General features: G+C 47.7%; 9 protein-coding genes across 9 annotated transcripts; 7 read left to right on the top strand and 2 right to left on the bottom strand.

Moving 5' to 3' along the window:
- Positions 1–1,879: 1,879 nt before the first annotated feature.
- SERLADRAFT_360527 (uncharacterized protein) lies at positions 1,880–4,700 on the top strand (the record flags this gene model as incomplete). Its single annotated transcript, XM_007316108.1, has 7 exons — positions 1,880–2,090; positions 2,159–3,023; positions 3,073–3,206; positions 3,268–3,419; positions 3,475–3,720; positions 3,772–3,813; positions 3,874–4,700. 6 exons carry the CDS (start codon positions 2,191–2,193, stop codon positions 4,405–4,407), a joined length of 1,941 nt encoding a protein of 646 aa, XP_007316170.1.
- A 1,508-nt stretch (positions 4,701–6,208) lies between these two features.
- SERLADRAFT_462553 (uncharacterized protein) lies at positions 6,209–8,661 on the top strand (the record flags this gene model as incomplete). Its single annotated transcript, XM_007316107.1, has 9 exons — positions 6,209–6,677; positions 6,731–6,748; positions 6,800–6,923; positions 6,977–7,159; positions 7,215–7,310; positions 7,367–7,527; positions 7,587–7,768; positions 7,827–8,230; positions 8,295–8,661. 9 exons carry the CDS (start codon positions 6,322–6,324, stop codon positions 8,349–8,351), a joined length of 1,581 nt encoding a protein of 526 aa, XP_007316169.1.
- Positions 8,662–9,187: 526 nt separating this feature from the next.
- Positions 9,188–11,566, top strand: SERLADRAFT_447289 (uncharacterized protein; the record flags this gene model as incomplete). Its single annotated transcript, XM_007316106.1, has 5 exons — positions 9,188–9,319; positions 9,378–9,621; positions 9,676–9,937; positions 9,992–11,146; positions 11,197–11,566. The coding sequence occupies 5 exons, from the start codon at positions 9,199–9,201 to the stop codon at positions 11,260–11,262; spliced, it is 1,848 nt and encodes a 615-aa protein (XP_007316168.1).
- A 50-nt stretch (positions 11,567–11,616) lies between these two features.
- Positions 11,617–14,308, top strand: SERLADRAFT_491579 (amino acid permease, theoretically lysine-specific; the record flags this gene model as incomplete). Its single annotated transcript, XM_007316169.1, has 13 exons — positions 11,617–11,980; positions 12,043–12,089; positions 12,153–12,235; positions 12,301–12,389; positions 12,443–12,468; positions 12,529–12,542; positions 12,623–12,653; positions 12,733–12,823; positions 12,883–12,989; positions 13,041–13,302; positions 13,358–13,580; positions 13,634–13,928; positions 13,990–14,308. 13 exons carry the CDS (start codon positions 11,716–11,718, stop codon positions 14,260–14,262), a joined length of 1,806 nt encoding a protein of 601 aa, XP_007316231.1.
- A 13-nt stretch (positions 14,309–14,321) lies between these two features.
- Positions 14,322–15,410, bottom strand: SERLADRAFT_462542 (uncharacterized protein; the record flags this gene model as incomplete). The annotated part of the gene is made up of 2 exons (XM_007316105.1): positions 14,322–15,336; positions 15,387–15,410. One exon carries the CDS (start codon positions 15,204–15,206, stop codon positions 14,466–14,468), a length of 741 nt encoding a protein of 246 aa, XP_007316167.1.
- A 4,060-nt stretch (positions 15,411–19,470) lies between these two features.
- SERLADRAFT_462539 (uncharacterized protein) lies at positions 19,471–20,855 on the top strand (the record flags this gene model as incomplete). The annotated part of the gene is made up of 6 exons (XM_007316104.1): positions 19,471–19,548; positions 19,609–19,770; positions 19,826–19,942; positions 20,005–20,120; positions 20,178–20,342; positions 20,400–20,855. 6 exons carry the CDS (start codon positions 19,544–19,546, stop codon positions 20,495–20,497), a joined length of 663 nt encoding a protein of 220 aa, XP_007316166.1.
- A 2,432-nt stretch (positions 20,856–23,287) lies between these two features.
- Positions 23,288–23,593, bottom strand: SERLADRAFT_435845 (uncharacterized protein; the record flags this gene model as incomplete). Its single annotated transcript, XM_007316103.1, has 1 exon — positions 23,288–23,593. The coding sequence occupies one exon, from the start codon at positions 23,591–23,593 to the stop codon at positions 23,288–23,290; it is 306 nt and encodes a 101-aa protein (XP_007316165.1).
- A 1,367-nt stretch (positions 23,594–24,960) lies between these two features.
- SERLADRAFT_340857 (uncharacterized protein) lies at positions 24,961–25,125 on the top strand (the record flags this gene model as incomplete). Its single annotated transcript, XM_007316102.1, has 1 exon — positions 24,961–25,125. A coding segment is annotated over one exon (165 nt), but the record flags the coding sequence as incomplete, so codon positions are not given.
- A 707-nt stretch (positions 25,126–25,832) lies between these two features.
- Positions 25,833–26,800, top strand: SERLADRAFT_462535 (uncharacterized protein; the record flags this gene model as incomplete). The annotated part of the gene is made up of 2 exons (XM_007316101.1): positions 25,833–25,934; positions 26,020–26,800. The coding sequence occupies 2 exons, from the start codon at positions 25,833–25,835 to the stop codon at positions 26,404–26,406; spliced, it is 489 nt and encodes a 162-aa protein (XP_007316163.1).
- Positions 26,801–26,887: the final 87 nt, after the last annotated feature.

The raw sequence follows: 26,887 nt of genomic DNA, 5'->3' as shown, positions 1-26,887 counted from the left end.
GGTTGCACGAATTCTCCTGCGTGTCGGTAAGCACAGCCCTTATTCCGTTTATGCTCCTGAAAGCTGATGATGTCCAAAAGTCCGCTGGAGGCAAATATACTTTCGTGCGCATAAACCGCTTCCACGAGACATTGGTCCTTCCGCCCGCAGTTCACGTTCTCGATATTCATTTCCGCGTGCCGTCGTTGATGTCGTCGTTGGCATTGTATGCCTTGGTATTCCCCTTCTTTTTGCAGATCGTGCACGCCATGGCCAAGTTGACATTGAGAGTGGCTCGAGGTATGCATGGCCTCTACTAGCAATTGGCGGATTATCATGTCTAGTGGTAAGTTACTATTCACGTTGATCCTTGAACAAGACTCGATTATTCCTCCCAGGCTGCCCTCATCCTCAGTGCCTCCGTGACGCTTATGACACTTCCTGGCTTGGATACAATCTCTCGCATCGCTGGACTCGTCGCGATTGTATGCTCCACCGCGAGTATGATCGCTTCGTTAATGGCATTTATTCGCTACAAGACAGACGTAACACGTCCAACGAGTACCATTGGTGGAGAAGGGTTTGTTTTCATTACAGTGCGTATTCAATCTTCTCTGGCTCTTCATTCATCCATTAATAATTCTCTTGCAAAAGCGACGGAGCATGATATTGTCCCTCCCACTTGTATTTCTTGCCTATTCGATTGCAGGATTCGTCACAGGGGTTGTCATATATTCATTCCGCGGCGCGACCGTGACTTTTACATCGTCGGGGATCCCGATAGTAGCTTATCGCTTTGACGAGTGGATGCGATGGATAATCGTAGGCGTTCTTGGTACATTTGCAGGCGTGTTGATCGCGTCTACTGTGCTTACGAGAAGATGAAAGATTTTAGGTGTTCAACGACTTTGTGTACTGGCACGTATTGTAAAAATGTACATACTGTATTGTTGAGCGTATTTGTGTTATTTATCTATTATGCATCCTTGTTGTTGTTTTATTTTGAATCTGTCATTGAATATGAATGGGCATGAGCTGCAGATTCAGGAGTACTTGACTTTATAAATGCCGAATGAAATGCTCACGGTAATCCTTCAATCTAAAGTCGATGCAAAGATAACTATAACGTAGAAAACACAAGTGGATGACAACTTGAGCGAGTGATATTCCAGTAATTCGTGGTAGGCATCTTGTCCAAAATTCTGAATGGTGTGATGTACCTGACTTGATAAGCTCCAGTTCACAGGACGTCACGGGTACCCAAAATTTAGTTCTTCAATCGTTGAGTTATATGCTTTCGACTGAACGTCCTGATACGACAGCTAAGTATTGAAGGCTTATACAATGTGCTGAGATCGGGTGCATATAATCAAGGTATCCTTAGCTGCAGTTGGACCTTGTACTCACCTTACCCCATCCATTTTAGACCATACTTTTTTTTTTTACAGTAAGACCATCTTACGCTCCGTCGGAAGGCCACTTGACCACAGCGATGGGAAGCTCGTCATCGTAACGATCGCACCGCCGCTATCTACTGCGCCCTTAGACTCCAGTCATAGTGGCGCTGAACTCCATCTGAATTAGTCTAAGTGTTCACTCAGGACGTGCCGCAGTCAGATATTGCAATGTTCGGGAATCTGCCTTGCATTGGTCCACATAGAAAGCTATGGGCATCGCTGTAGAATTAAGTCTTTGGTGTGGGTAAGGAAAAGAAATTGAACTTCCGAGGTCGATTGGGATTGGAACAAACCTTAACCTCGATATTAGAAACACAGCCACGTCCGGGATCACAATGATAGACATCCGAGTCATCAAACTGGGACTGATCCATATGAGTCCACTGGCATATGTCACTGTTCGGGTCCTATCAATTATTTTTACACAGGCAAACGTGCTCCTCGTCGTAAGCATTAATAACGCGCTCTCTCTTCGCCCGCTAACCACTTCTGAATCTGCAGTAACACCGGTGCTGTCCGCTCTAGCTGATCTGCTGAAGTTCAAGACCCCCGTCGAGCTGAACGCCCGGTTCATAACGACACTGCCACATTACTTTTACTGTGTGTTAGTTGCGTGTTTTACTCGCAAGCACCTTTGTCTCGCACGGTTTCAAAGTTAGCCGGTTGTTCCTGTGCCCCATATTTAATGAACGATACGCAGCTCACGCATCTTTCTTCACCAGTTCCCAGTTACGATCTTGAAGTCTAGGTGACGATGGCAGGTGCGATGAAGTTGACTCAAATCGCGTTGGCTATCCTGCCTTCTTTGCTTGCCTTGTCAGTGTCGGCTCAGACCGTGGCTTCGCAGGCTTATACGCCTATGTCCGGCGCATGCCCTTCAAATTTCTCGCTCGTCCGCATGGCGGGTTCGTCAGCGGATAATCAGACACTCAGTCCATCAGAATCTGCTTACATCCAAACCAGGAAGTCTCAAGTCCTGCCTCAGGCCTGGAAGTCATATCTTGCAAATGTCCAGGCCACCAAAGTCTCGCTTCCCGATTACGTTACCAATATCCTCGAAGGCAACAGCACTCAGAACCCAACTCTTGGAATTGCTACAAGCGGAGGGGGTTACCGAGCTGCCATCTTTGGAGCTGGTGTCTTGAATGCATTAGACGCGAGGAATGGTTCTTCGGCGAGCGCTGGGACAGGAGGATTGCTACAAGCTGCTACCTATCTCTCTGGCTTATCAGGCGGATCTTGGTTCCTCACATCTCTTGTTCAAGCCGATTTCCCCACTATCCAGGATCTTGTCTTCGGGCCGACTTCTGGTGCTTCTGCTTCGAATAATACCAATGCATGGGGAGGGTGGTTGGCTCAGTACGATATATTTGCCCCTAATGATAATCCCATCACCGATGTAGAGTATATCAAAGATTTGGTGGAAGAGTTGCAAGGGAAGCGAGATGCAGGATATGTGGTCACTTTTGCAGATTTCTGGGCACGCGCTTTGGCCAGACATTTTGCTAATGGGACGACAGTCACAAATTTCTTTGATGAATCTGTAACTCATGGGGCCGGAGTTTTGTTCTCCGGTGTAGCTAATACGTGAGTGGGACCTTTCCAGCTGACGATCTTGACGCTTAACTTTCGTTAGATCGTCTTTTACATCTCATTCGATTCCCTTCCCAATCGTGATTGCCGATTTGGATTCGCCATCCCAGAATACATCCAATGTCGAGGCAGGAGATTATATTCCTCTCACGAATCCTCTAATCGAGTTCAATGTTTGTGAGTTCTATGATTTTACAACTATAGGAACAACACATGCTGACCCCTTGGCATTCCGCAGTTGAAATGGGATCTTTCGATCCCGTGCTTTCGGCCTTCACGCCCACCAAATACCTAGGTACTCAGAACACGAGCGTGTGTGTAACTGGCTATGATCAGTCTAGCTTTGTCGCTGGAAGTTCGTCCGAGCTTTTTAACGAGTACAACCTAACCGTGAGGACAACATATAATTAATTTCGAGAGCCGTCGGATTTATCAATTCCTGCAGAACATCCTCAATGCGACCCTCGGCTCAGTGATTTCTGTTTTCGAGAGCCTCCTACCTCAAGAAGGGGTTGAGCTTGACGTTGCGTCGTGGCCAAATGCATTTTATGGAGTATCTCCGGACACATTTATCGACTCTAACCAAAAGAACTTGAATTTGGTTGATGGAGGAGAGGATGGAGAAGTTATTCCCATACAGCCATTGCTTGTCAAAACACGAGACGTTGATGTCATAGTTGCAATCGATGCAGTAAGGTTGCAGTTTATTATTGACGGCCCATTTTCACTCACATATAAACAGACGTCCGATGTTAATAATTTTGCGGATGGTAGCTCGTTGATAGTGAGTTCTTAGTTGTATAATGGACTAGTCGGTCTTTGCTAAGGTTAATTACTCCCAAAGGCTACACAAAACCGCACGACTTTCTTCCCTTCCGCTTATTCTTTCCCGCCCGTACCTAACACCCTCTCTGAATTCACCGCTCAAAATCTCAGTACTCGCCCTACATTTTTTGGATGCAATACTAGCACTACTGCTCCCCTTGTAATTTATCTTGCGAACGGTGGACCCCCTCACAACGGCGAAGCTCCATTGACCAACACGTCTACAGCCCAGATTTCGTATCAGGCCGCACAAATTCAAGCAATGCTGGACCAGACGTTTTTAATCACTACCCAGGGCTATCCTGCCAACTCCAGTGAGGCGGAAGATCCAGAGTGGCCCGCATGCCTGGCATGTGCAGTTGTCGACCGTGCGAGGAATCGCACGGGTGTTGATAGGAGCGGAGTCTGTGCAAGCTGTTTCGAGAGATATTGTTGGGACGGTGATGTTACAACGGGTGCTCCTAGCAGCACGAGTAAGGCTTCTCGTGTGAATGTTGTGATGCCTGTACTGGGTGCGGTGTTGGCATCAGCATTCGCTGTCTCGGCCATGTGAATATTGCGATGATGCCTGGACAAGAATATCGATATATTAACTGTTGTGGACTGGAAAGTTTTTGTTGTTGCGCACGCTACGAATGATAACGGATCTATACGTACATGGACCAAATGACACGCTAGCCTTGACATCCTGTAATTACGTTTGACTAGTATCTTTGCACTGCCAGTGGAACTTACGGGTACCAGGTTTCCAAATCACTCTCGTCCCTCCGCGATTTCTACGGAATTTTTTGTCAATTAGTCAGATGTCTGTATGCTATTGCTTGCCAATACAACGTAGTGCGACAACTTGTATTTCCTGTCGACCATATGACTTGATCTCCATTCTTGGGGTCTGGGTCCGCCCAGGAGGACCATGGTATATCCACTGAACTGTCCATGAGTTCGACGTGCTTCGATATTGGGACCATGAGAGGGGCATTTTCAACGCTGGCCTCGAGGGCTGTCTGCCCACGGCCTTTGTTGTTGAGAAGCAGACATTATGTCGCTTCAGTATTTACTCAAAAAAAGGCATTGTTTGATCGGTCCGAGGAGAAAAACTGTAAAGAAGTTGATTGTACAGCCGTTGTCGATAGTTGATAATGACACCCTAGAGCCATTGCTTTCCTGAACCCACACTATTATTCCGTTCGTAACCCCACTCTCATCGGAATGATCGACATTTATGGCAGCTCTAGCTTTTGCAGTTGGAGGTTAGCTGAATGCCGCGATGGCCCCGATCCAAAAACAGTAGGGTTTCTCATCACGTGAACTCCGCGAATGTGCGTAACAATGTAAACAATTAATTCTGCCTGTGACAACATCGCGTCGATGCCTCGTTCCCGCCTCGTTGACTGGCTTTATCTCGCTAGTTTTGACATTTCTTGCTTTTATTCAGATCATTTCTGAGACTTTAAACCGAGCTAATCTACACATAGGTACATTGTCGAAGTTGGCACCTGTTCTCCGTGCTCTCCCTGCGTTCCGCCTATGGATTCCGCAGGCTCTTCAAAAAATAGTAAAGGCATTCAAGTTGCCTCAACCGTCCTTGTGGTGAAAGGGGCGGTCAAACTAAATATCCGCGCTCTCATGATTGTGCCTCGTGTTACCATGTTCTGTCGCTGATGATCAATAGGCTGAAACTGATAACACCTTACCAACAACGGCTCTTTTGTCTCCTGGTCGCCATCGGCAAGTACTTGACTACCTGTTTTAGTACTGGTAGCTCCTATCTTGTCCAGATTCGGGTTCTTCAGCTACGCATGATTCGTAGCGGTGAAGTGAGAGCCATCCAAGAGGAACGCGAATGCAGAAGATATGGACTTCGAGCATATCGCAGCTCGGCATTGCAGATTCACGCCTTTTCTTTGATTGTGGTATTTTGTGCTATATTTTGAGGGTCTGATTCTCAGGGCTGCCTGACCTGGCGGCAGGGAATTATGGACGAGGTCTGCATTCTAGAAGGCCCGAATCAACAAGCATTCTGCTAAGGCAGGTTAAAATTGTTTCTATCCATCGATCTCGGCTGTATGGTTGTTCATACTCATCCGCCGTAGGGGCGATGGTAAGACGTGATCAAATACTAGCTAGCAGCAAGACCACCGGGCGTCACGGAATACGTCCACGTCTGTAATTGGAATGCACATTCCCAGATTTAGGAATCTAATGTCTAGTTGAAATGACGTATCAGATCAAGTTGTCCGCGGAATCAATTCAAAATATTTATCCCTGCATTCCTTCAATGTCACGTCTGTGATATGTTTTTTGTCACTCTGCAGGAAATGTATATAAGGTTTTCCAAATCTTATCTCTCCGCTGGCCGCCCTTTTCTTCTTCCCCTTCCCTCCCTCGAGCGACGTAGGCAGGGTTCCTCACAAGAATATCTTGGAATATTTCGAAGCTGTCTCAACATCCTCTATACCCACACACCATGGACAGTATCAACAACGCGATTCCTACTCCTCCATCTTGGTTTTCTCACAACATTGGCGTCACTGTGCTATCACTCGCTATCCTTTGGTTCGCTTTCCGCGTCATTTACAACCTCGCATTCTCCCCCCTCAGCTCAATACCCGGTCCGTGGTATGCTGCCATCTCCAATTTCTGGATCACGACACACGTCCTTCGCCTGCAACAATGTAAAACGGTCCAAAGGCTCTTTGAAGATTACGGTCCAGTTGTACGTATCGCTCCTAATAAGGTCGTTTTCCGCGATATCACAACGATGAGAAGCGTCTACTTGGTTCACAAGTTCGACAAGAGTACATTTTACAAGAGTCTTCTCACGTGAGTCCGTAAACGATTGGCAGGGCACATGTATATTGACTGCTTCGAAATAGAAACGATAATGATCACGCGTTAGTATCATTTTAGTAAAACGCTAAGTGTATGCTAATGCAGATTCACAGTATGACCACCTTAGACCATGCACAATATGCCGTACGACGAAAAGGTTATGCCCCACACTACATTCCGGCAAACCTGGCTTTATTCCAACCTGAAGCCCGTGATTTTACATTGGAACTCGTCCATGTAGCTACATTTTATGGTTTATCTTCCTTATTACGCTCATATCTTTTAACCAGGGCTTGGAACAAATGCCAAGCAAACAACCTTTGGATTGTCTTACGTTATTCCGCCACTTTATGGTTGACGTCATCGTTTCATCCTCCTATGGGTACCGTCTCGGTGCTCTTAGCAAGTGGATCGTAGGCGCTGAAGATCCTCTATCGACCGCCATTGGTGATTTTCCAAAGCGCGGAACTCTTGTAAGGCAGCTCTTCTAAATCTTGATCTTAAATTAAATTCAACCAACTTGCGCAGAGGAGCGCTTGTCCCACATGGGCATGGAACTTCATCTGTCGTATTCCCAATAATAGATGGCGCCAGATGTGTGATTCTGATAAAATAATGGCAGAGGTTTGTCAGATTTTCTGTCTTTAGTCGTCTATGGACTCATCGTAAAACTTATCTAGTTCGTTAGCGCACGAGTGTACGAAACGAGGGCTCAAATTAGTTCCGGTAAAATCGGTGAATCTGAAAAGGCTCCAATGCTTCATCGACTTCTCGATTATAAGTATACATCCAATGAAGCAATGCCTGACCAAGATATCATATCAGAAGCAATGGGTCACATGTAAACGACCGTTTTTTAGTTGCCTACATACCAGGAGTGCTCATTTATTTTGCGCCCAGGATTGCTGGGACAGATACTATGTCAATTTCGCTGTCGTACTTCCTCTGGGAATTGAGTCGTCGTACCGATGTTATGAGAAAACTACAAGCCGAACTTGATCAAGCCATTCCTGACTCCCATGCTATTCCAGATATATCTGTATTGCAGAGACTACCATATTTAAACGCTTTTGTAAAAGAAGGTACGTAACACTCATACCTCTGGTGTATTATTTTTCTCATGCGCATTGATTATATCAGGCCTTCGCCTTTACGGCGCTGCGCCAAGCGCTCTTGAACGCGTTGTCCCACCTTCGACTTCTAAGAATGGCGCCACCAACGAAGCCTTTGATCTCATGGGCTATGCACTCCCTCCAGGTACCATCGTATCCACGCAAGGCTGGTCCATGCATCGCGACGCCTCCATCTTCCCTTCTCCGGAAACCTTCCTTCCCGACCGCTGGCTTGAGACTTCTGGTAATTCGGAACAGTTGGCCCAGATGGCTCAATACCTAATTCCCTTTGGCATGGGTTCGCGAGCGTGTGGGGGTCAGAACTTAGCTCAAATGATGCTAAGGATTACCATCGCGGCATTGGCGAGAAACTTTGATATCATAGCGCCTCCTGAAACCAACGAAAGGAGTATGGAAATAAAAGACAGCTTCGTATGTGACAAAGATGATCTAGATGTTTGTATACGATATACTAATACTCACTTGCTCTTCGAAGGTTATCTTCCCCGTATCCATGGAATGCAGGCTCGCGTTCCAGCCTCGAAAACAGTGATCAATTCTTCCAGCAGTCACTCGGTCTACCGCCAAGAATTTGACTTCACAACAAACTTACTTTCTATGTTGTTTTCCTCGCTTTCATATATTCCCCCTGTGCATATAATATTTAATACGGCTTCGCCATGGCTGGCTATCTCGTGCAACCCACGCGTTACCCCCCCCGACGAATCCGCTTTCATTGTTCGAAAGGTGTCGGATACGCTTGGTTATCTTCTGTTATTAACAACTCTGGCTGAGCCATGTACCTATACGTAACGCTAGACCTCTCTTTAAGGATACCTATACCATAATACCAATATAATATCAAATTTGGACATCGTCGTCTGGGAAGAAAAGGGGAACTTCATGAGTGGATTCGAGAGCCAGATCCTAAAGCCGACCTAAAATCTTGACTCTTTTTTAAGAACCCTAGTGTTAATGGAACCTGCGCGAGGTGATCGCTGCGGCGTCGACCCCCCCCCCCCAAATGTGTCTTATAAAAACAGTATTGCAAGAGCCTTGTATGACGGATGATGAGTATTGCAGACCTTTCCATCGAATCAAAAGCAGCATTATGTTCAGTCTACCGAACGCTGATGATGACTTTGGGGCCAAAATGTAGAATGGCACAATTCGATATACAAGAGAAAATAAATGAAACACTATCATTCCTTACATTCTCAAACATTCACATCTTTTATGTATACCTTTTCACAAAGGATAATTTTATCAGAGAAGGGAAACCAACGAAAACAATGATAACAGTGGGCTAAAACAGGAGCTAGATATCCCAATCGGGTAGTATTAGATAAGCAGCTATCTTAACCTTTGAAAGTTTTGTTTAGTTTTTTCGTCTCTGCATTATGGGTCGCATCAAGCAAAAAGGAAAGGCAGGAGCCGCCAAGGCCTACGTTACAAGATCTTATGCGGTCAAAAGGCTGCAATGCACGCTGGCAGATTTCCGTAGACTTTGCATACTAAAAGGCGTGTTTCCTTATCTACGCAAATGAGGAAAATTCTAACCATTCGCAAAAAACTAAAGGAATATTTCCACGGGAGCCTCGACATAAGAAGCGGGCCAACAAAGGGTCCACAGCGCCAACCTCGTTCTACTATGCCAAAGATATTACCTACCTCGCTCATGAACCGGTACTGAAAAAACTTCGAGAGCACAAAGCGTTTGCCAAAAAGATTTCTCGTGCGATTGGCAGAGGGGAATGGAGCACTGCAAAAAATCTCGACGAAAATAAGCCTACGTATCGCTTAGATCACATCATCAAGGAAAGGTGAGTGCTAGTTGTCGTTTCATTCGTATGAGCTGTAGTTGAGTGGTTGTCTAGATATCCCACCTTTATTGATGCTATCCGGGATATCGATGATGCGCTCTGCATGATTTATCTCTTTGCTTCCCTACCCTCGGATGGCCGCGTTTCTCCATCTTTAATCGAGAACTGTACTCGGTTGACGGCTGAATGGCAGCTCTACGTTATGCACTCTCGGTCACTCCGTAAAGTTTTCTTATCCATAAAAGGTGTCTACTACCAAGCAGAGGTCATGGACCAAACTGTAACATGGCTCACTCCTTATCAATTCACCCAGAACGTATGTACTGCGCATGTTATCGAATTATTGATCAGTGCTCAATTACGTTTGCAGGTGCCTTCAGATGTGGATGTCCGTGTCATGCTGACATTCTTGGAGCTATACCAAACGCTTATGGGGTTCGTGTTCTTCAAGCTATATACAGATTCTGGACTAGTTTATCCTCCTCCTTTGGACCAAAACAAAGATGATGCCGCTGCGGGAATCGGAGCGTTCAGTCTGCAAGAGGTCGATCACAAAGTCATCGCCAAGCCCGAAAAAGCTGCCCCTGGTACCAAGTCAGTATCTAGCAAAGAAGTACGGCAAACCATTAAAAGCATTGGAGTCAATGCATCAGCAAACGAGGATGCAGACATGGATGTTCCCCAAGAAACCACCGAGTCTGCTGAGATCGACGAAGAATTCGTACCTCAAACGTCTGCTTCTGATCCCAATGCAATTAGCGCACTCCCCACTCTGCAGTCGATATCATCGTTACCACAGGCAGCGCCGACAAAACTTTTTGAGCCATTCACGTTTTTCTTGTCACGTGAGTCGTCGCGACCTATATTCGAGTTCCTCGTTCGCTCTTTTGGCGGGCGGATTGGCTGGCCCTCCTCGGTAGGTGGAGGATCGCCTTTCGCTGAATCGGACGATTCCATCACACATGTCATAATAGACCGTCCTTTGGTTGAAAAACCCAACGAATCGGCAGAAGAACGGGAACGCAGACTTCGAAGAAAATACGTGCAACCACAGTGGATTGTGGACTGTATCAATGCTGGGAAGATACTGCTGGAGGATCTTTATGCACAAGGAAAGACGCTACCTCCCCACTTGTCGCCATTCGCAGCTCGAGCAGGAGCGTACGACCCCATGGCGGGCCCCACCAGAGAAGAGCTTGCTGCTGAAGATGAGGGTGCCGAAGAAAGTCAAGAAGAAGTTTCTGATGTCGAAGGAGAAGACACAGATAAACTTACACTTGCTGCAGCTGCAGTGATGGCCACTGACGACCCAGATTCATTGAGGGCTGCCGAGTTAGCAGCCGAGGCAGCTGGTATTGAGTTTGGAGAGTTCGAGAAAGAGGTTCAGAAATCGCATAAGAAGTCGAAGAAGAAGGAAGTCGTCAACGAGGCTGAAGGCGAGGATATGAATAAGATGATGATGAGCAAACGTAAGAGGAAACTATACGAGCGGATGAAGTACGGAGAAAGAAAACGAGCTGCAGAGGTCAGCTTCATTCTTCTTTTTACACAAAGCACATGTTCATTTCTGTTTAGAACTCGATATTGGAGGAAAAACGCCAAAAGATCTCGAAGGAGAAACGGCGACAGGCCAAGGGGTAAGGAACTGCAAGCTCACCTGGCTACCTATTGCGGTATAAGCAATGGTACCACTTATTTCAGCTCTACCTCGCTATGTTATGGGCTGATGTTGGCCATTTTTTTCTTGCACTACTACGCTTTCCTGAAAAATGCATTGATGTCCACCAGCCCGTGGTTATCCCTCCCCGACTACTTACTGGTTTGTATTGCCGATGTCTTCGAGATGCAGATTAAGTATACCATATGTTCGTCTCGTTATTGTAAGTACAGATCCCTCGTCTCGTGACCTGCCGGCAACCAGAAATGTTGCCGTCAAACTTGCGCGATATCGCACATGGTTCCCGTTCATTATCTTTCGGAAGTCACCATGGCGTGCTCGCGTCTTTCTGTGCTGTATGATTGCGCCTTTCTCTCAACGATAGTTACTTTTCCGTTCGGTTCTTTGAGTACGATCAGCTCGAAGCTGTAACGGCAATGTCCCGAACACCAGGTTCAGCAGCGGCCGTGCAAAATACTACTGGCAGTAGGGTTTCTCTGGACAAACCTGAAGCTTCAGATTCACCCAAGGTCGAGGACGCAAAAGATTGGAAATGCAGTGGTGAAGACTTGCCCCTTCCTGCTTCCCATTATGACTCGAGCCAGTCAAGTTTTTGGAGAAGAATGTTCTTGGGATCCCCCTCCACTGACCATGAGAATGCAACAAAAAGAGCCATGCAGAGCAGGCATCTTATGATGATTGGTGAGTATTGATAGGCCCAAAATATAACAATAAATATTTCGTATAGACTGATTTTATCGTAGCCATCGGAGGTACAATCGGTACAGGTATTTTCTTGAGTGCAGGTTCGGTACGTATTGCATGCCAGTCACGGTATTCTATCTAGCGCTTTCTTATATTCAAACTTCACAAGGCCATTGCCTTAGCGGGGCCAGGTAGCGCACTACTATCGTATTTTGTGGTCGGTGTATTTGTATACACAGTCGTGATCACTCTGTAAGCACACTATATGCTATCCAGCTTCCTTAAACCCAAGGCTCACTACTCCTGTATATTTCTAGGGGAGAAATGGCTTCAATGTTTCCTGTCTCTGGTGCATTCTCTATCTTTGGTAGCAGATTTGTTTCCCCCGCTCTGGGCTTTACATTAGGTAGGATTGCCAATCTTGCAGCATGATACAACTTGCTAATTCCCTTTTGGAAGATAGGATGGAATTATTGGTTCCAATGGTACATCTAATCAAGTACTCTGTAGTTTTCTAACGTCTATATTCTTTTTGGTTTTCGCAGGAGCCTTTCGATACGTAAGCACCCGTTCTGCCTGGATTATATGATACGTGCACAACTAATTACCAAATTTCTAATTGTATATTTATGTAGCAAGTGAATTGACTGCTGCTGCCATTATACTACAGGTATGTTGAAAGCTCCTTGTGACCCTACATGCTTGACATCTGCACGTCTGCATGATTCACTGATACGAACGTATCGCAGTACTGGGCGCCCAATGTGCAGGCTTGGGAGTGGGCACTAGTTATCATCGCTCCAGTATTCGCTATGCAGCTCATTCACGTCCGTGTTTATGGTAGGTATCTCTCTCTTTGGTTTCAAGTACAACTTTACAACATTTTCCCCCATTGACAGGTGAATCTGAGTACTGGTTTGCTATGATTAAGGTGGTAATGGTAGTTGTATTTATCATCGTTGGCCTCATCTATGATTGGGGTGGTGTTCGTGGCCATCCTGGACCAGTAAATCATATTCTGCTTTCCAGTAAACACTATTCTGATGTCCTAGACTAGGGTCTATCCAACTTCCACAACTCTCAGGCATTCATAGGCGGTTTTCACAATTTTGCTCAAACCTTCGTATATGCGTTTTTCTCGTTCGGTGGAATAGAGCTCGTGGCAGTGGCAGCTGGGGAGTCTGCTCGACCCTACAAGGCCGTACCCCGTGCTATCAAGGCGACATTTTTCAGAATTGTACTGTTCTATCTCCTGACTATTCTGACAATCGGGCTATGTATCAACTGGCAAGACCCCACTCTACTGAGCGCAGCATATAGTATGGAGGTCTCATTTAGTCTCGCCGAACACTGATAAATCGATAGCATAAACAGATTCGGATGTTGCAGCTTCGCCCTTGACAGTTGTTTTCAAACGAGCAGGTTTCGGAGCAGCAGCCCACGTCATCAATGCAGTCCTTTTGACTGCAGTCCTATCTGCGACCAATTCTTGCTTCTATGCCAGCTCAAGAATGTTGCTGTCGCTGGCTAGGTCTGGTCAGGCTCCTCGCATATTTGGGTGGGTAAATAGCAGGGGTGTTCCAGTACCTGCGCTCATGTAAGTTTCATACCTCATCCTCCACGACTTAACGATATTGAAACACCACACAGCGTAGCACTAGCTGTGTCCTTTATTTCGTTTCTTACCACCATATGGGGTGAAGGCATCGTATTCACGTGGTTGCTCAATCTTACTGGAATCTCTGCACTCCTAGTCTGGGGCTCCATTGGCGCGATTTCGCTGCGTTTCCGTATCGCCTACCGGGCGCAAGAACTGGCATTGTCAGACTTGCCGTACATCCAGCCATTGTTCCCGCTGTTACCCATCGGTGTCATTGTCCTTGCTATACTGATGTTCATTGCTGAGGGCTATGCTGCAGTGGTAGAGCAGCCTTTCGAAGCTAAGGTGCGCTGAATTGTTGTTTCGTGTAATTTGATGACCGGCCGGTTGACAACTGTCCCATCAGAATGTTGTTGCGACCTACGTGGGCGTTTGCTTGTACATCATTCTGTACCTAGGTTACACCATTTACGAACGCTTCGTGTTGAAGAAGACACAGCACTTTGTTCCTTTACTAGAGGTCGATTTTGAGACTGATGCGGTGTGGAAGCCAGGCCAGGGAGATGTTGTCCGAGAGCGGGATAGGCAGGAAAAACAAATTGCCGTAGACACATCACGGGAAAAAGGGCGCAGTCGCTGGAAAGTTTGGATGTCAAATATCACCCGACATATCTACTGAATGTTTAGCATGCTATATCTTGCATATATATGTGTGTGCTAAGAGTATTAATGTTTGGGATGTCTTAGCGGATAGCATTTGCTAGACTATTCAGTAAGCAATAATTAGACTTATTCGACAGCTTGTGACAACGAATTTTGGATGTCTACCACCTCCCTTCTCAGATTTAACTTGACTTCTCACTTTATTGAGGATTATCCTATTCACCTTCTTCCTTCTTCCTCACCTTTGGTAGTCGTAAACTGTGGTAACATAGCCTCATCATAAACCCTTTGCAGGGTACCCATCATTTTGAGATATGTTGAAAGTGACGCTGATGCGCCTTTTCCAGCGGGCCCAATGAAAGATCGCAACGACCCTTTATCGTATCCCAGTTTGTAATCTGTGAGGTACCTTTTGACCACCTGTTCTTTTATCCCCAAGATTCGGCACAGTTCTTTCGTCAACATGTCTTCGTCGTCGTCCGTCAGGCTCCTAGATTGAAGACATTCACGATATACGCCGACATATGTCTGGCCTCGGCCGTTCGCAGTGAGAAGATGTGGATTCGTGAAATACCGATACGGTTTCGCTAAGAACATCACACGAGGATGAAGGGGTGAACGCGAGTCAGTTGTTTCTGGGTTTGATAGATCAAGGCCGATACGTGGAGAACGATAAATGTGAGGCTTTGTCGAAGACGATACTCCTTTATCCTTCGTCTGCAAGTAGAGTGATGTATGACAAGAGTCAGCGGGACTCCCTGGAGGAGGAAACCCTCTGATATCACCATTCCATTTCTGCGTTACAAGCTCCTGAATACTCGCGGCATTACTGAGACGAAGTATTTCATCTACAAGTAAGGATGGTCCAGATATGATCTTGCCGTCGCTTATTCGACGAAGCGTGCGGAGGAGAGCGCCGCCCCTGAGAATAGATGTGCTGGAACTTGAAGTCGAGGACATGAAAAACGGCGATGTTACAGGTCCGCCTAGAGTCAGGTCGAGTCCTTTTCGGGTGCCACCCCTATACCCAGCAGCACTTGTCGCTTTACTAGGAGACTCGGCAAATCGCCTGGGTACACGGTGGAAGTACCTGTGTATGGTTTGTGATAAAGAGACAAAGAAAATAACAAACATACTCACCATTTTCCGCTGTGACTCTGCTCCTCATGGGCGTGTGTGAAGGGATCCTCATGGCACGCAGACTTCTGTAGATAGAATTCGAGTTCGATTATCTCAAACGCGGTCTGTGCAGCTCCACGAGTGACTACCAGCTGATAGTCACACAACAATGCGTTGGCGATGGCATCAAAACGCGCCAATATGTCCTTTTCCGAATTCAGCTCGGAGAAGTCGAGAAGTCCCCAGAGATCTGCAGATGGACTGTTGTCGGGTGCCGCTACGATGACAGGCTTTATGGAAGAGTCTGCTGAGCACGATGCAGTGGCAGCGGCACTAGTAGAAGTAGTAAGTGTTTCAAGGTTGGAAAGTGAAGTATCTTTGCGGGATAATTTGTTCCCTTGGTTTACGGTTTCGTCGACGATGTCACCGATCTTCCTCTTCCTCTTCATTGCCATTTCCTACACTTTCTCAGTTGGCACCACTGCGTGATGATGGTTGGAATGTGAAAGTAAACATTACGTAGTATGTCGGAATGTCATTCACGTACGACATACACCTGTATCACCATGCCCAACACACGAGGTTAAAGCCTCCTAGAACCTTCAGTACGGGGTTTCTACCGAACTGTATTGAAAATCCAGCTTATCGACACCGGTTCATCCACCTTTGTTTCTCCCGAGCTGCACGTGAATCAACTGAGGCGATCATGCAAAGACAAGCGAACATGCTTGAAACTCTTTTGAATCAAGTCCAAAGTCAGCTATGTGCATGACACAGGATCAACGATCACGACTGCGGTTCATGCATCGTGCATTAATGAGTGGTTAATGTCACGAACGCCCTCACTCAACCGAGGCAAAACGAGTTGTATTACAGCATAGTTATTCAACCGTGATGTTAGTCAATAATCTAAAGTCAAACTACAGGCATTGATATTCGCAGCAATTGTTTATTCCATACCGGGCACGGTTAGATAGGAAAGCGAGGGTGATACAGGTCCGACTTGAGGCTGCCTCACCGATCCTGCAGCAGCGTTAGCGATGGTGTTAGGAGTCGTCATTGGATCAACAAGTGATTCGCTGCTGCCAAAATAAGCGGGATCATTATAACTCGAAGGATCATAACGGCTGTACGATCGTCGGGAAGTCGTCGACGCATTCGAAGGGTTCTTCTGGGCTCTGGGCGTAGGCGTAGGACCAGAAGACAATGATTTAGAATGACCAAGAGCGGCTGGAGTCATTCCTGCGTTCATGCTGTTTCCACGACGAGGGTCCACAGTTGAAATGGTAGAGCGCGGACTCATTGGAGCAGGTCCGCCGCTAGGCGTAGCAGCTCTAGATATAGGTGGCTGAGGATATGACAGACCTGATGGTACAGGAGCGGTAGTATACGAAGGGTGAGGACTTCTTGGTCGACCTGGATCGGGAGAGGGAGAAGGCATGTATTGTGAACTACGTGGAGGTGCACCTTGACGTCCGTACTCAGCGTTACGAGGGGCAGAAAAGTTTGAAGGAGGACCATATATTTGCCCTGTTAGGCTTATCGGTGGTGCAGTTGGCGTGTTGGGGACGGTGGGGACAAGTGGGATGACGGGATTAGGGGGAGGTATTGGAATGGGCTGATGATCAGGGCTGAGAAGGCCACGTGCTACACCACCTCTAGATGGAGCATCAGAAGGAGAGCCTGACTACAGTTAAAACACAGCTGTAAGTTAGAATATCCAAATTGACGCAAAAGATACTTACCGGAGATTGTACAGTGATGTCTGGTACAGAGCTATCTGATGATACAACTCTGCGGTGTGACCGTACGTCAGAATATTGAGATGCTGAAGCGGCCGATTGACTGCGGCGGTGACGACGAGGCGGGGCATACGGGATCTCCTCCGTCGGGACCGTTGGGGAAAGCGGTGTGGGTGTTGTCACGTTCATAGGGCGAGCACGAGGTGGGCCTTGGCTGTGAGAAGGCTACAACGTTATTGGTAAAATTACGACGCTTACTTCAAGTGGAATAGAGACACACCTTGTCAGCACCAGTCCGCCGCCATTCCTCCACTTCACTGGGATTTGAGTACCGAAGCGAATCAGCGAATCTTTGTTTCGAATATCTGTCCTGAGTCATTGCAGTGCTACTTTCGCTGTCTCTATCATTTCGATAAGACTGTCGACCAGCATAAGGTGTTGACGCTGCCGGTTGGGAGAAGGTGTAGTCACTCATCCTTTCAGACCGCAGGCTTTGTCCCATTCCGCTGGTATTTGGGCTATGTGAACCACTTACATCTTCAGGAATCACACTCAAATTGCGTGCACGGTCCCGCCGGTCCCGATCTCGCGCCACGGTTGGAAACGTAACAAGATCAAGTTGAGAAATAGTTGAGCTTTGAGACTTCTTCGTTGATGCTTGAGACTGAGACTCGGGGGAAGCACGTCTCTGTTGTGGATAAACGGGGTCATATGCAAAATCATGAGCTCGGACATTTGGGGAAGCAGGGGGCAGTGGAGAGGGTTCCCGGGATGGAGATGGAGAAGGTATGCTGTGGTGCAGCTCATGAGGTGGGGGAAGTGAGATGAATGAATTAGCATCCAACGTCGGTATATAACCATCAGGAGGCACGTGGATATCCTCATGGTGTACACTCGCGGCTGAGTTCTGCACAGACAGAGGTCTACTAAGTGGTGATAGCCCGCGTTCAGGCCAGCCAGAACCAGACTGACGGCCGGACATGGCAGAAGTAGAACGGCCTGAGCTCCTCCCAACGGTCCCTGGAGGAGGTATGGGCATAACGGACGCCATGGGAATGGCGGAAGTATCTGGCTGAGGAACGCTACTTCTTCGACTACGGCTGTCTCTGGTGTCATCTCGTTGCAAAAGAGTGGAAGTATTACGTGAATTTCTGTTCGAAGGGCCAGGTGAAGAAACGCGAACAACGTCCGGAGAAGGGTGGTCGTGTATACGACGACGAGGTTCCCTGACCTCTTCCGGTGGCTCTTGTTCTTCGATTTCTTGTTCTTCCCGGTCCTCCAGCATTCTATCCAATGCATTTTCAGCGATCTCTTTCATTTCTGAGCGGCCATCATCTACACCCGTGGCGTGTCCCTCACCGTATCCGATCGTCCTCCCCCGACGAAGGCCTTCCTCGAATCCCAATCTCCTACCTTCATCTCGAGCAACTTGTATCAGCTGATCCTCTTTCATTCTGCGAGCGGTAGATCTCGCTCGTGCGGCAGCAGCTTCTGCTTCATCACGCTGCGCTTCTATGGTACTTAGCACATTCTGTGCTTTAATGATTTCCTTCTGGGCATTGCCCAGCTGCATTTGATAAAGCCTCAATTCCTCCTGTGCGCGAGCAGCCTCCTGCTGAGCGGCGACCCTTGCTTCGTTGATAACTCTAAACCGCTGCAGAGTCTCCGTTAGTCGACTCTCAGCTTCTGCAGCTCGACGGCTCTCGCTCTCAAGACGATCAAAGGCGGTGTAGAGGACTTTGCGATTCTGCCTTGATTCGTACTCCTCATTCACAAGAAGGCGCACAAGATCGCGGGTGGAATTGGCTGAGTGTATGCGCTCGCGCTCACGTCTGAACCGTTCGCCTGGCCCGCGAGGGAAACGCGTAGGTCTGTCCAATGTGGCGTCATCGTAACCTGGAGAAAGAAGAGCAGATCGAGGAGATAAAGACGCTGAATCCGATTCTGGTGTATTTGTCCTGAAACATCGCAGATAAAGTAACGGTTGCGACTCAACAAGGTGCGATGCAGTGCATATGAGAAACTTACAATGGCGTTGTGGGTAAATCCGCAAAGGTCCAAGGTTCAGAGGACATTGTCTAGTATGCATACAACTGCGAGACTGGATGAGACTACGATATATGCATTGAACTGTACATACCATGAAAGATTATAGATATAAAGATAGGATCCAGGCAGTATGCGAACAACAAAAGACTTGGTAATAGTTCGAGTTCAGTTATCGGCGCGTATTCGTTCGTTCACATGACTCAATCCGGAAACAACTGAAGCTATCCTCGGGTTAGGGTCCGCTGGTCTCGTGACTCCCTCTGCTTATCTAATGTCCGCTGTATATCTCCTGCGCCACCCAAACCTAAAATGTTACCATCGACGCGCTCGCCAACGAAACGTCAAGTTTTACTAACTTCCACCTTACAGGTTTACGATTAAAAAAGCATGAGGTCTGTGTAGCCTGTCCTGTTCTGCTGCCTGCATTGCTGATAGAAGATCGTGTAAAACAGCAGTAGCAAGCTTTCAGTGTCAAGTGTGCGGGGCTCCGTTAAAGACCTCCTCGCCGAAGCCAATGGCGAAAAAAAGAGGAACTTCGTGGAGACTATCGAGCTCCAGATTGGCCTCAAGAACTACGACCCCCAGAGAGACAAGCGTTTCTCGGGAACCGTCAAGTGAGCTTTGACTATATGAGTAAAGTCAGGACCACGGATTCTGACATCACCACACTAGACTCCCCAACGTTCCCCGTCCTCGCATGTCCATTTGCATTCTCGCAGATGCTGCCGATATCGATCGTGCTAAGCAAATCGACCTAGAGTACATGTCCGTGGACGATTTGAAAAAGTACGCAATCTCTCTTATCTCACGCTCACAAGGCATTTCCACTAACTCCTATATTTTTCCAGGCTTAACAAAAACAAGAAGCTCGTTAAAAAACTTGCCAAGAAGTACGATGCTTTCTTGGCTTCCGAAGCCTTGATTAAGCAGATCCCTCGTCTCCTCGGGCCAGGTCTTTCCAAAGGTATTTAGCGAACATGCTTTTTCGATGTCGTACTATGAGCGTTTATCATCATTCCAGCCGGAAAGTTCCCTACCCCCGTTTCTCACGCTGAGGACTTGAGTAACAAGATTACTGAGGTCCGTTCGACGATCAAGTTCCAGCTTAAGAAGGTTCTCTGCTTGGGCGTTGCCGTCGGTCATGTCCAAATGACTGATGACCAAGTCCTTGGAAACGTGATGCTGAGTCGGTGCTTCTTGATCGCTCGTGCTGTGCCGTTTACTCATGCCATGGCTTTTATAGGTATCAACTTCCTCGTTTCGTTGCTCAAGAAGAACTGGCAGAACGTGAAGTCCTTGCACATCAAGTCCACTATGGGCAAACCTGTTCGTCTCTATTAAGCGTATGATTCTCGTGAAAAGGGTGAAAGGGATGTGTGGGATAGGAGAAAGATGAGATTGGGGGGTAAGAGAGATCGTTACCGTAATGCACAACATGAAGCCCCGCACGCTTGGACCAACGGCTTTAAGGTGGGAAGCCGATTGGGAGCTGATACGGTTTTCGTCCTCTTCCTTCTCAACTACTTTCTCTATCGGGTGCACATTCTACTCTGCTTTTGTGCTTGGTGATATCTGTGACTATGCTGTGTTTGCACGATATGGAAATAGGACATGTTCATATGATTGAGTGGTAGACTCCATGCGGTGATCAATGATTCGGAATGAGAAGTTCATATGCATACATGCTGTCAATGTCGGTCTTATCCCACCTGCATTAGTCCAGCATGCGTGTGCGAAGTTGCTAACCGGCTCCAAACCGCAGTACTGTAGCAACTTGGCCCACATCCAAACGGTCCCACATTGGTCCGCATCTTCAGTAAGCTTGACGGTCAACAAAAGTCTTCCTAACCATTCAGCCCCTCTTTCTACTCGGAGTAAGTGTAACAGTCCAACACGCAGTCTGTTTCCCTTGCTGAACGGACGCTCAGTCAGCCGTGCCCGCATCTTCACGTCTAACAGCTTTCGCTTCTGGGTGCATATGGCAGTTGGTCGCCAGCCGGGGATTTCTCTGACTGGAAACCGAGGCCACTGTGAGAGAAAAAAAAAAACGGTGGGGAACGTATCGCCGCATCATAGTGATCATGCTCAGCTCAAAATTGACTTGTGCGCGTCTTCGAAGCATGCTTCAAGACTTTCTCTATAGATCTAAACTTATGTTTCTGCATGCGCGCTCGCCATCACGACATGGTCTGCTGCGGACTTTTATGTTACTCGATTACTCGAGATGTCGCGAAGCTACCCAAAATTATGGCGATCTTGACCGTCGTGACGAACCAATCAATGAATATTATTATTATGAAGTTCCTTCGGTCAAAATCTATTTCGGCACTGCAAGGGCTTCCTTTTGGCGTTCCTTCGCTGCTGCTTACCATAAACCTTGACGTTACCGGTACTACCGCCATCGAAGCATTCTAGGTTTAGAACAAAAAAAACCAGGGTACAAACGCCATAAATGTGCGTAGCCTTCAAGATATTTTTCTTTCTCATAAGCCATAATTACAGGCCATAAGCAACCTTCTCTCGTGTAGCCGCTACTACTATCACCTCTTTGCACTTCCCGACAAGGTCACAGATACTGACTTGTCGCCGGTTACAATCTCAGAAAGAAGCTGTGTACGATGCCAGCATGTTGCCGAGGCGGTTTTTGGGCTTCCCATGTCATTTCGTAGCCCCACTCGACTCGGGATTCGATTGGTTTCGTTACGTGGAACGAGCTTTTGATCTTGAAGCTGCGAGCTGCAGTCCTGTAGACCTAAGACTTTTTTTTTTTTTTTTTTTTTGCTTGTAGGCAAGCCGATGCCGACGGTGCTAGTGGACACTGCCAGTACACTACCACACTACTAGGCAACCTTAGTAAGATGCGGACTTGACAGTTCTGCTACTTGCTTTGCACTGATCGCATTCTAGCGGGCAAAAGTGTTTTCATGTTTTATCTGCATCCGGACCTGTGTGGTCGAATAGTTTTGATAGCCCCCCCGAGGGAACATCGACAGAAGTGGTTACATGACGCTGTCAACGACAGCGTCGAACCCGCCTATCAGAAAGAAAGGGAAAAAAAAAACAACGAGAACACACTGGCGCTCCAAAACAGAAATCGACTGTCATCCTCTTAGACCCAAACTTTAACCATCCACAGAGAGTTTGCGCGAACATGCCCATGTCAGAGTCTAAAAGGACGTGGGTGGGCAAAAAGGCAAAGACAACGACAATAACGACTGGCGACAATAACACTCTTTGAATCAACCTCGTCGTCATTGGACAAACGTCACAAGTGGCAGCGCCCAAGACAAGAGAGCTCAAAGTAAGGCTCATATTCGTCCAAAGGCCCCGCAACGGCATGTCAAGATGCCGCCTCACTGGCCTCGATATTCCCACTCACAAATACACAAATATTGGCAATCAATCAAAAAGCGCAATAATATTTGATGGGGGGTGAAGGTGCCGACATAAAGTATTCGACGGATCAGGCCTCTGAACCTTCTGGTGCCCCCCCACTCCCCACTCTCGCGAGGGCGTAGTGTCCGCCGCATTCGGGGGAGGGAAGGAGGCTGTCCGATGGCGCACGCCCGAAAAAAGGGCGTCGTTCAGCTATCGGAATAGAAAATTCTCAACGAGAACTGGTCTCGTGAACGGTAAGTATATTGATTTCCACAACTGTTCAACCAAGCGCATATCTCCTTTCCCAGTTGGGCCACTGATATGTGTAGCCACGAATTGAGTAAACACTGGCAGTTCCGTTTGGCTTATCTGTAGCCGGTGTATTAGATATCTCCAGGACAGTTTTATGTTTGGAGGAACTGAATAGGCTCGTCTCGACCTATCGTTGAATGGTGAACTGCCACTTTGACCACGCCGTCGAGAGCGAGAATGTAGTTGCGGCACGTCGGCGACTGTTGCGGGACCGCGTAGTCGATACCGGGGCTCCATCAGGTTGCGTGCTGAAACAGTGCCGTGAGCGTACACATAATAAAAAAAAACCTGCCAGTGGACATTTATTGATGCAAACCAAGCTCAAACAGTCAACATAGTACCGGTAAAGTAGTCCCGCCCTCGCGATCGATATCATAGTCGATCTCTCAGCTGAGGTAAGGTCTAGTAAGGTACGAATGATGCGGCAGCCCATACCTCCATTCAGGGTGGCCGCTCTTCTTCAGGGTTTCTCTCATCTCCTGCTGGACACTCGCGGATCTGCGTGACCACGGAGTGAGCCTGAATAGTGTCGATTTTGTACATGTTGTGTTGATCTTCGTTTTTGACAGGTGGTTTGCTGTGCAGCGAGCTCGGAAACTTACCCGTACGTTCGCTTAAGGGGATGTATTTAGCGCCCTCGAGAGATGTGTATGGCGGCGACGCTCGGACGCCATGCCAATCGTACTGTGCTTTACTCTTACATGATGCGAAAGAGTATGTAATCGAGAGTGACGTGCTCACCGCCATGATGGACATGCTTAGCAGACACAAGTGTCGTCCTATGTCATTGCGAAACCTGGGATCACCATGCTTGGAAATGATCCCGTCATGGGAGATGCGGGGGTAATTTTTTTTTACTTGCCAGGAGACTGTCAGCCACAGGCAGAGACTATAGGCGGCATTAAATGAGCCACGTCATGTGTGGTTGGATTCTGAATCTGCATCACCCAACATGTCAACGACTAACTAGATTTGCTCGAGGATTATGTCAATGCTGTCGCGTGAAAAGGATATGGTACCTTGTGAAGAAGATTGACAACACCCAAGAGTCTCAGCCTGCGTGGCATCAAAGCAGGATGACGACGTAAGGAAAAAAGCGATGCAAGATGGAGAAGGACGGGAAATTGCGATGGGTATTAAGCTAGAATGGTGGTGCTTATCTGATATACGGAGAGTCATGTAAGATGTGTATGTGATAGTGCGCAGTATCGATGGGACGAAAACGTTGCAAGATGTATGCTGTAATGAGGGGGATATGATTGGATGGAGAATGAGAAGGAAAAGGAGTTGATTTGCATACGAGGCAAGGAGCTGAAAAGAGGATAGAACGGGACCGAAAAGCAGCGTTAGAGACTAGTTACGTAAGGAGAGTGCCTGGGAGGGATGGAAGGGAGTTTGCTTGTGATACGGAAGCGAGGTGAGGAGGATGAGGGAAAGGGAGTATGTAAGGCTGGAGCAGGGCAGCTCACGTGGACGAGGACGACAGCACGTGCTGTGCCGCGAGTGGCTCAAAGGGGAAAGAGGAAGAAGACGGTTGAAAGAGGAAGGAGGGCAGGTCACAAAACAAGGGAAAATAAAGACGAAAAAAGAAATGAATATGTTTCGAGGGTGGGGACAGAGACAGACGCGGTGGAGAGGAGCTGGACACGCGCTGGGCGTTGACTGGGACAGCTGGGGTATTCGTATGGATCTGTGTAGGAGGACCGAGTGAGTGGAAGGCGAGGCAAAGTCTAAACTCAGCCCTATGAGGAATTCAGGGTCCGACGAGTTAGGTAAAGAATAAATTGCGAACAAGTGGACAAAGTAATAATTGAAATGTAGACAAATGCTTAGACTCGGATTACTATTTTACGTATTTTCTTAGCCGCCTCACCGCCTTGACGTTTCTTCTCTTCAAAAGCCTGTTAGTCCAGACATTCCCTCAACTCTCTCCAGCCTCCCTTCGACACACAATGCCCCGCCAGCCACACCTCAAAAACGATCCTCTTCCTCCTCCCTTCTATCCCCCCCACTACTCCCCACAGCCTCTCCACCACGCCTCAGAGCACTCCCCCACCCCGCCCCCCTCAGCCCATCCCTCCCCGCCCCCCACACATCTCCACTCACCTCTTGCACAGAAGAAAAGACACATATGCACAACCTGCGACCGCGCATTCACAACAAGCGGCCATCTCGCAAGGCACATACGAGTACACACTGGCGAGAGGAACCACAAGTGTCCCTTTCCCGGCTGCGAAACACGCTGTTCGCGCCAGGATAACCTCCAGCAGCAGTCAGTCTCTTTCCTCCATTTTCTCCTTCTGTCCGTCGCTCACTCCCTTGTCTTTTCAGTTACAGAATACATCTCTCTCCTGGCTCCCGCAGAAGCTCCAGCTCTGCTACAAGACTCGCCATAGCCCGTGCGATGAACACAACCGGTCCCATCCATAAAAATCACCGTTCTTCGTCCGCTTTGCTTTCCTCTAGGCATGCCTCTCCCATGACCAGCTCGCCTTCACCCCCACCAGCACTCGAACAGGCCATCCCTCCCCCGCCAGACTCTCCTCCTGCTCTCGTACAGGCTTTCTCCCTTCCCGTCCACCACAACCACATCTCCAGCCGCTCTCCCTCACCTCCTCCCATAGAAAATACCTATCCCACGATTGTGCAACATCACCACGACAATTCCCAGGTTCTCCCCGTGGCGAACCATTCTATCCACCTTGGAAATCAGTCGTCGCAGATGCAATCACACTACAGAAATAATTCTGCGACTTACTCGGAGCCATCTCAGGCGCCGAGTTATAATTATCTACACCCTGCTTCGTTATCACACCAGACTGCTCCAAATGGCCCCGCTATGCAAGAGCCTTCCTTCAACTACTCAAATTCTTACGATGATAGACCACAACTGACCCACATCCATTCTTCCTCTTCTCTGCACCATCAGCAATCAGTAGAAGACAATCATAGTTCGCCACCTTCCTCCGCTACTCACCTCTCTACCATGTCTTCCCGTCTCTCCATCTCACACATCTCGCATCCACACCCTTTCCCTAATCAGTACCAACCTACCGGCGGACCGCCTTCTCCCGACTCTGCTCATTCTGTGTCTTCGCATTCGCAAACGTCCGGACCTACTACCCCTAATTACACCCCATATCGTGATGACATCATGATTCTACGCTTTCCAGAACAACGGATCAATACTTGAGCCTATGCCGGACCAGTCCGGTCTGTCTGGAGGTTACTTTAATTCACATCCCCACATCATCTCTGGAACATACAATCAGTCTATATCTATGCCACAGCAGGGGATGAATGCTCGGTACGACTCTCCGCCACCTATTCTTGCGCCTATACAAGATGAGCGGGTGATTCGTGGTGATCCACGAGTTTCGCACATGCACCATTCGTCTGTTCCGAATCTTTCGTCGCCACAATCAAACATGTCCTCGTATATGAGCCATTCTCACATTCCCAACTCATACCCCTACCACTCGCCTCATCTATCACTTGGACAAACAAACTGGAGATCGGACGGTGGTTTGAGAGTGAAGAGCTCGACAAGCTTTGTATGATCGCAGGGCGTTTCTACCGCTTGGGCAACTCGGAGGTTGTGTCATTGTGTATTCTATGGCTCGTCTATGGGATCATTTACCCGTTTGCACAGCTGATGCATAAATTGGATATACATGTCTTTTTTTCGACACTTATTATCGTCCGTGCTTTCTTATTCGCTCTCATTCTGTCTTACTATCATGTTTCACTATCCTCTTCCTGGCATGGAATGCTCCTGGTTTTCCTTGTATTTTGTATCCTGGCACCCCCCATCTGTCCACGGACATTGACGCTATGGGGGGTCTGCTGTGTTTTCGATATTCCCTTGCATACAATATCAATTTTAGTCATGCTACCTGCACATTATTGTACTTCTGATGTCCATACAGCAATTTAGAAACCTGTTTTTTTTTTTTTTTTTCCCGCACGAAGATAAACGGAGCGTTAACGTTTGGATAGATATGCGAATACGTATTGGCACGATATTTGACAGGAGGGGCT

This window comes from Serpula lacrymans (genome assembly GCF_000218685.1).
Source record: "Serpula lacrymans var. lacrymans S7.9 unplaced genomic scaffold SERLAscaffold_4, whole genome shotgun sequence".
NCBI lineage: Eukaryota > Fungi > Basidiomycota > Agaricomycetes > Boletales > Serpulaceae > Serpula > Serpula lacrymans.
The sequence above is the reverse complement of the archived record's forward strand: the minus strand, read 5'-3'. Positions and strand labels throughout refer to the sequence as shown.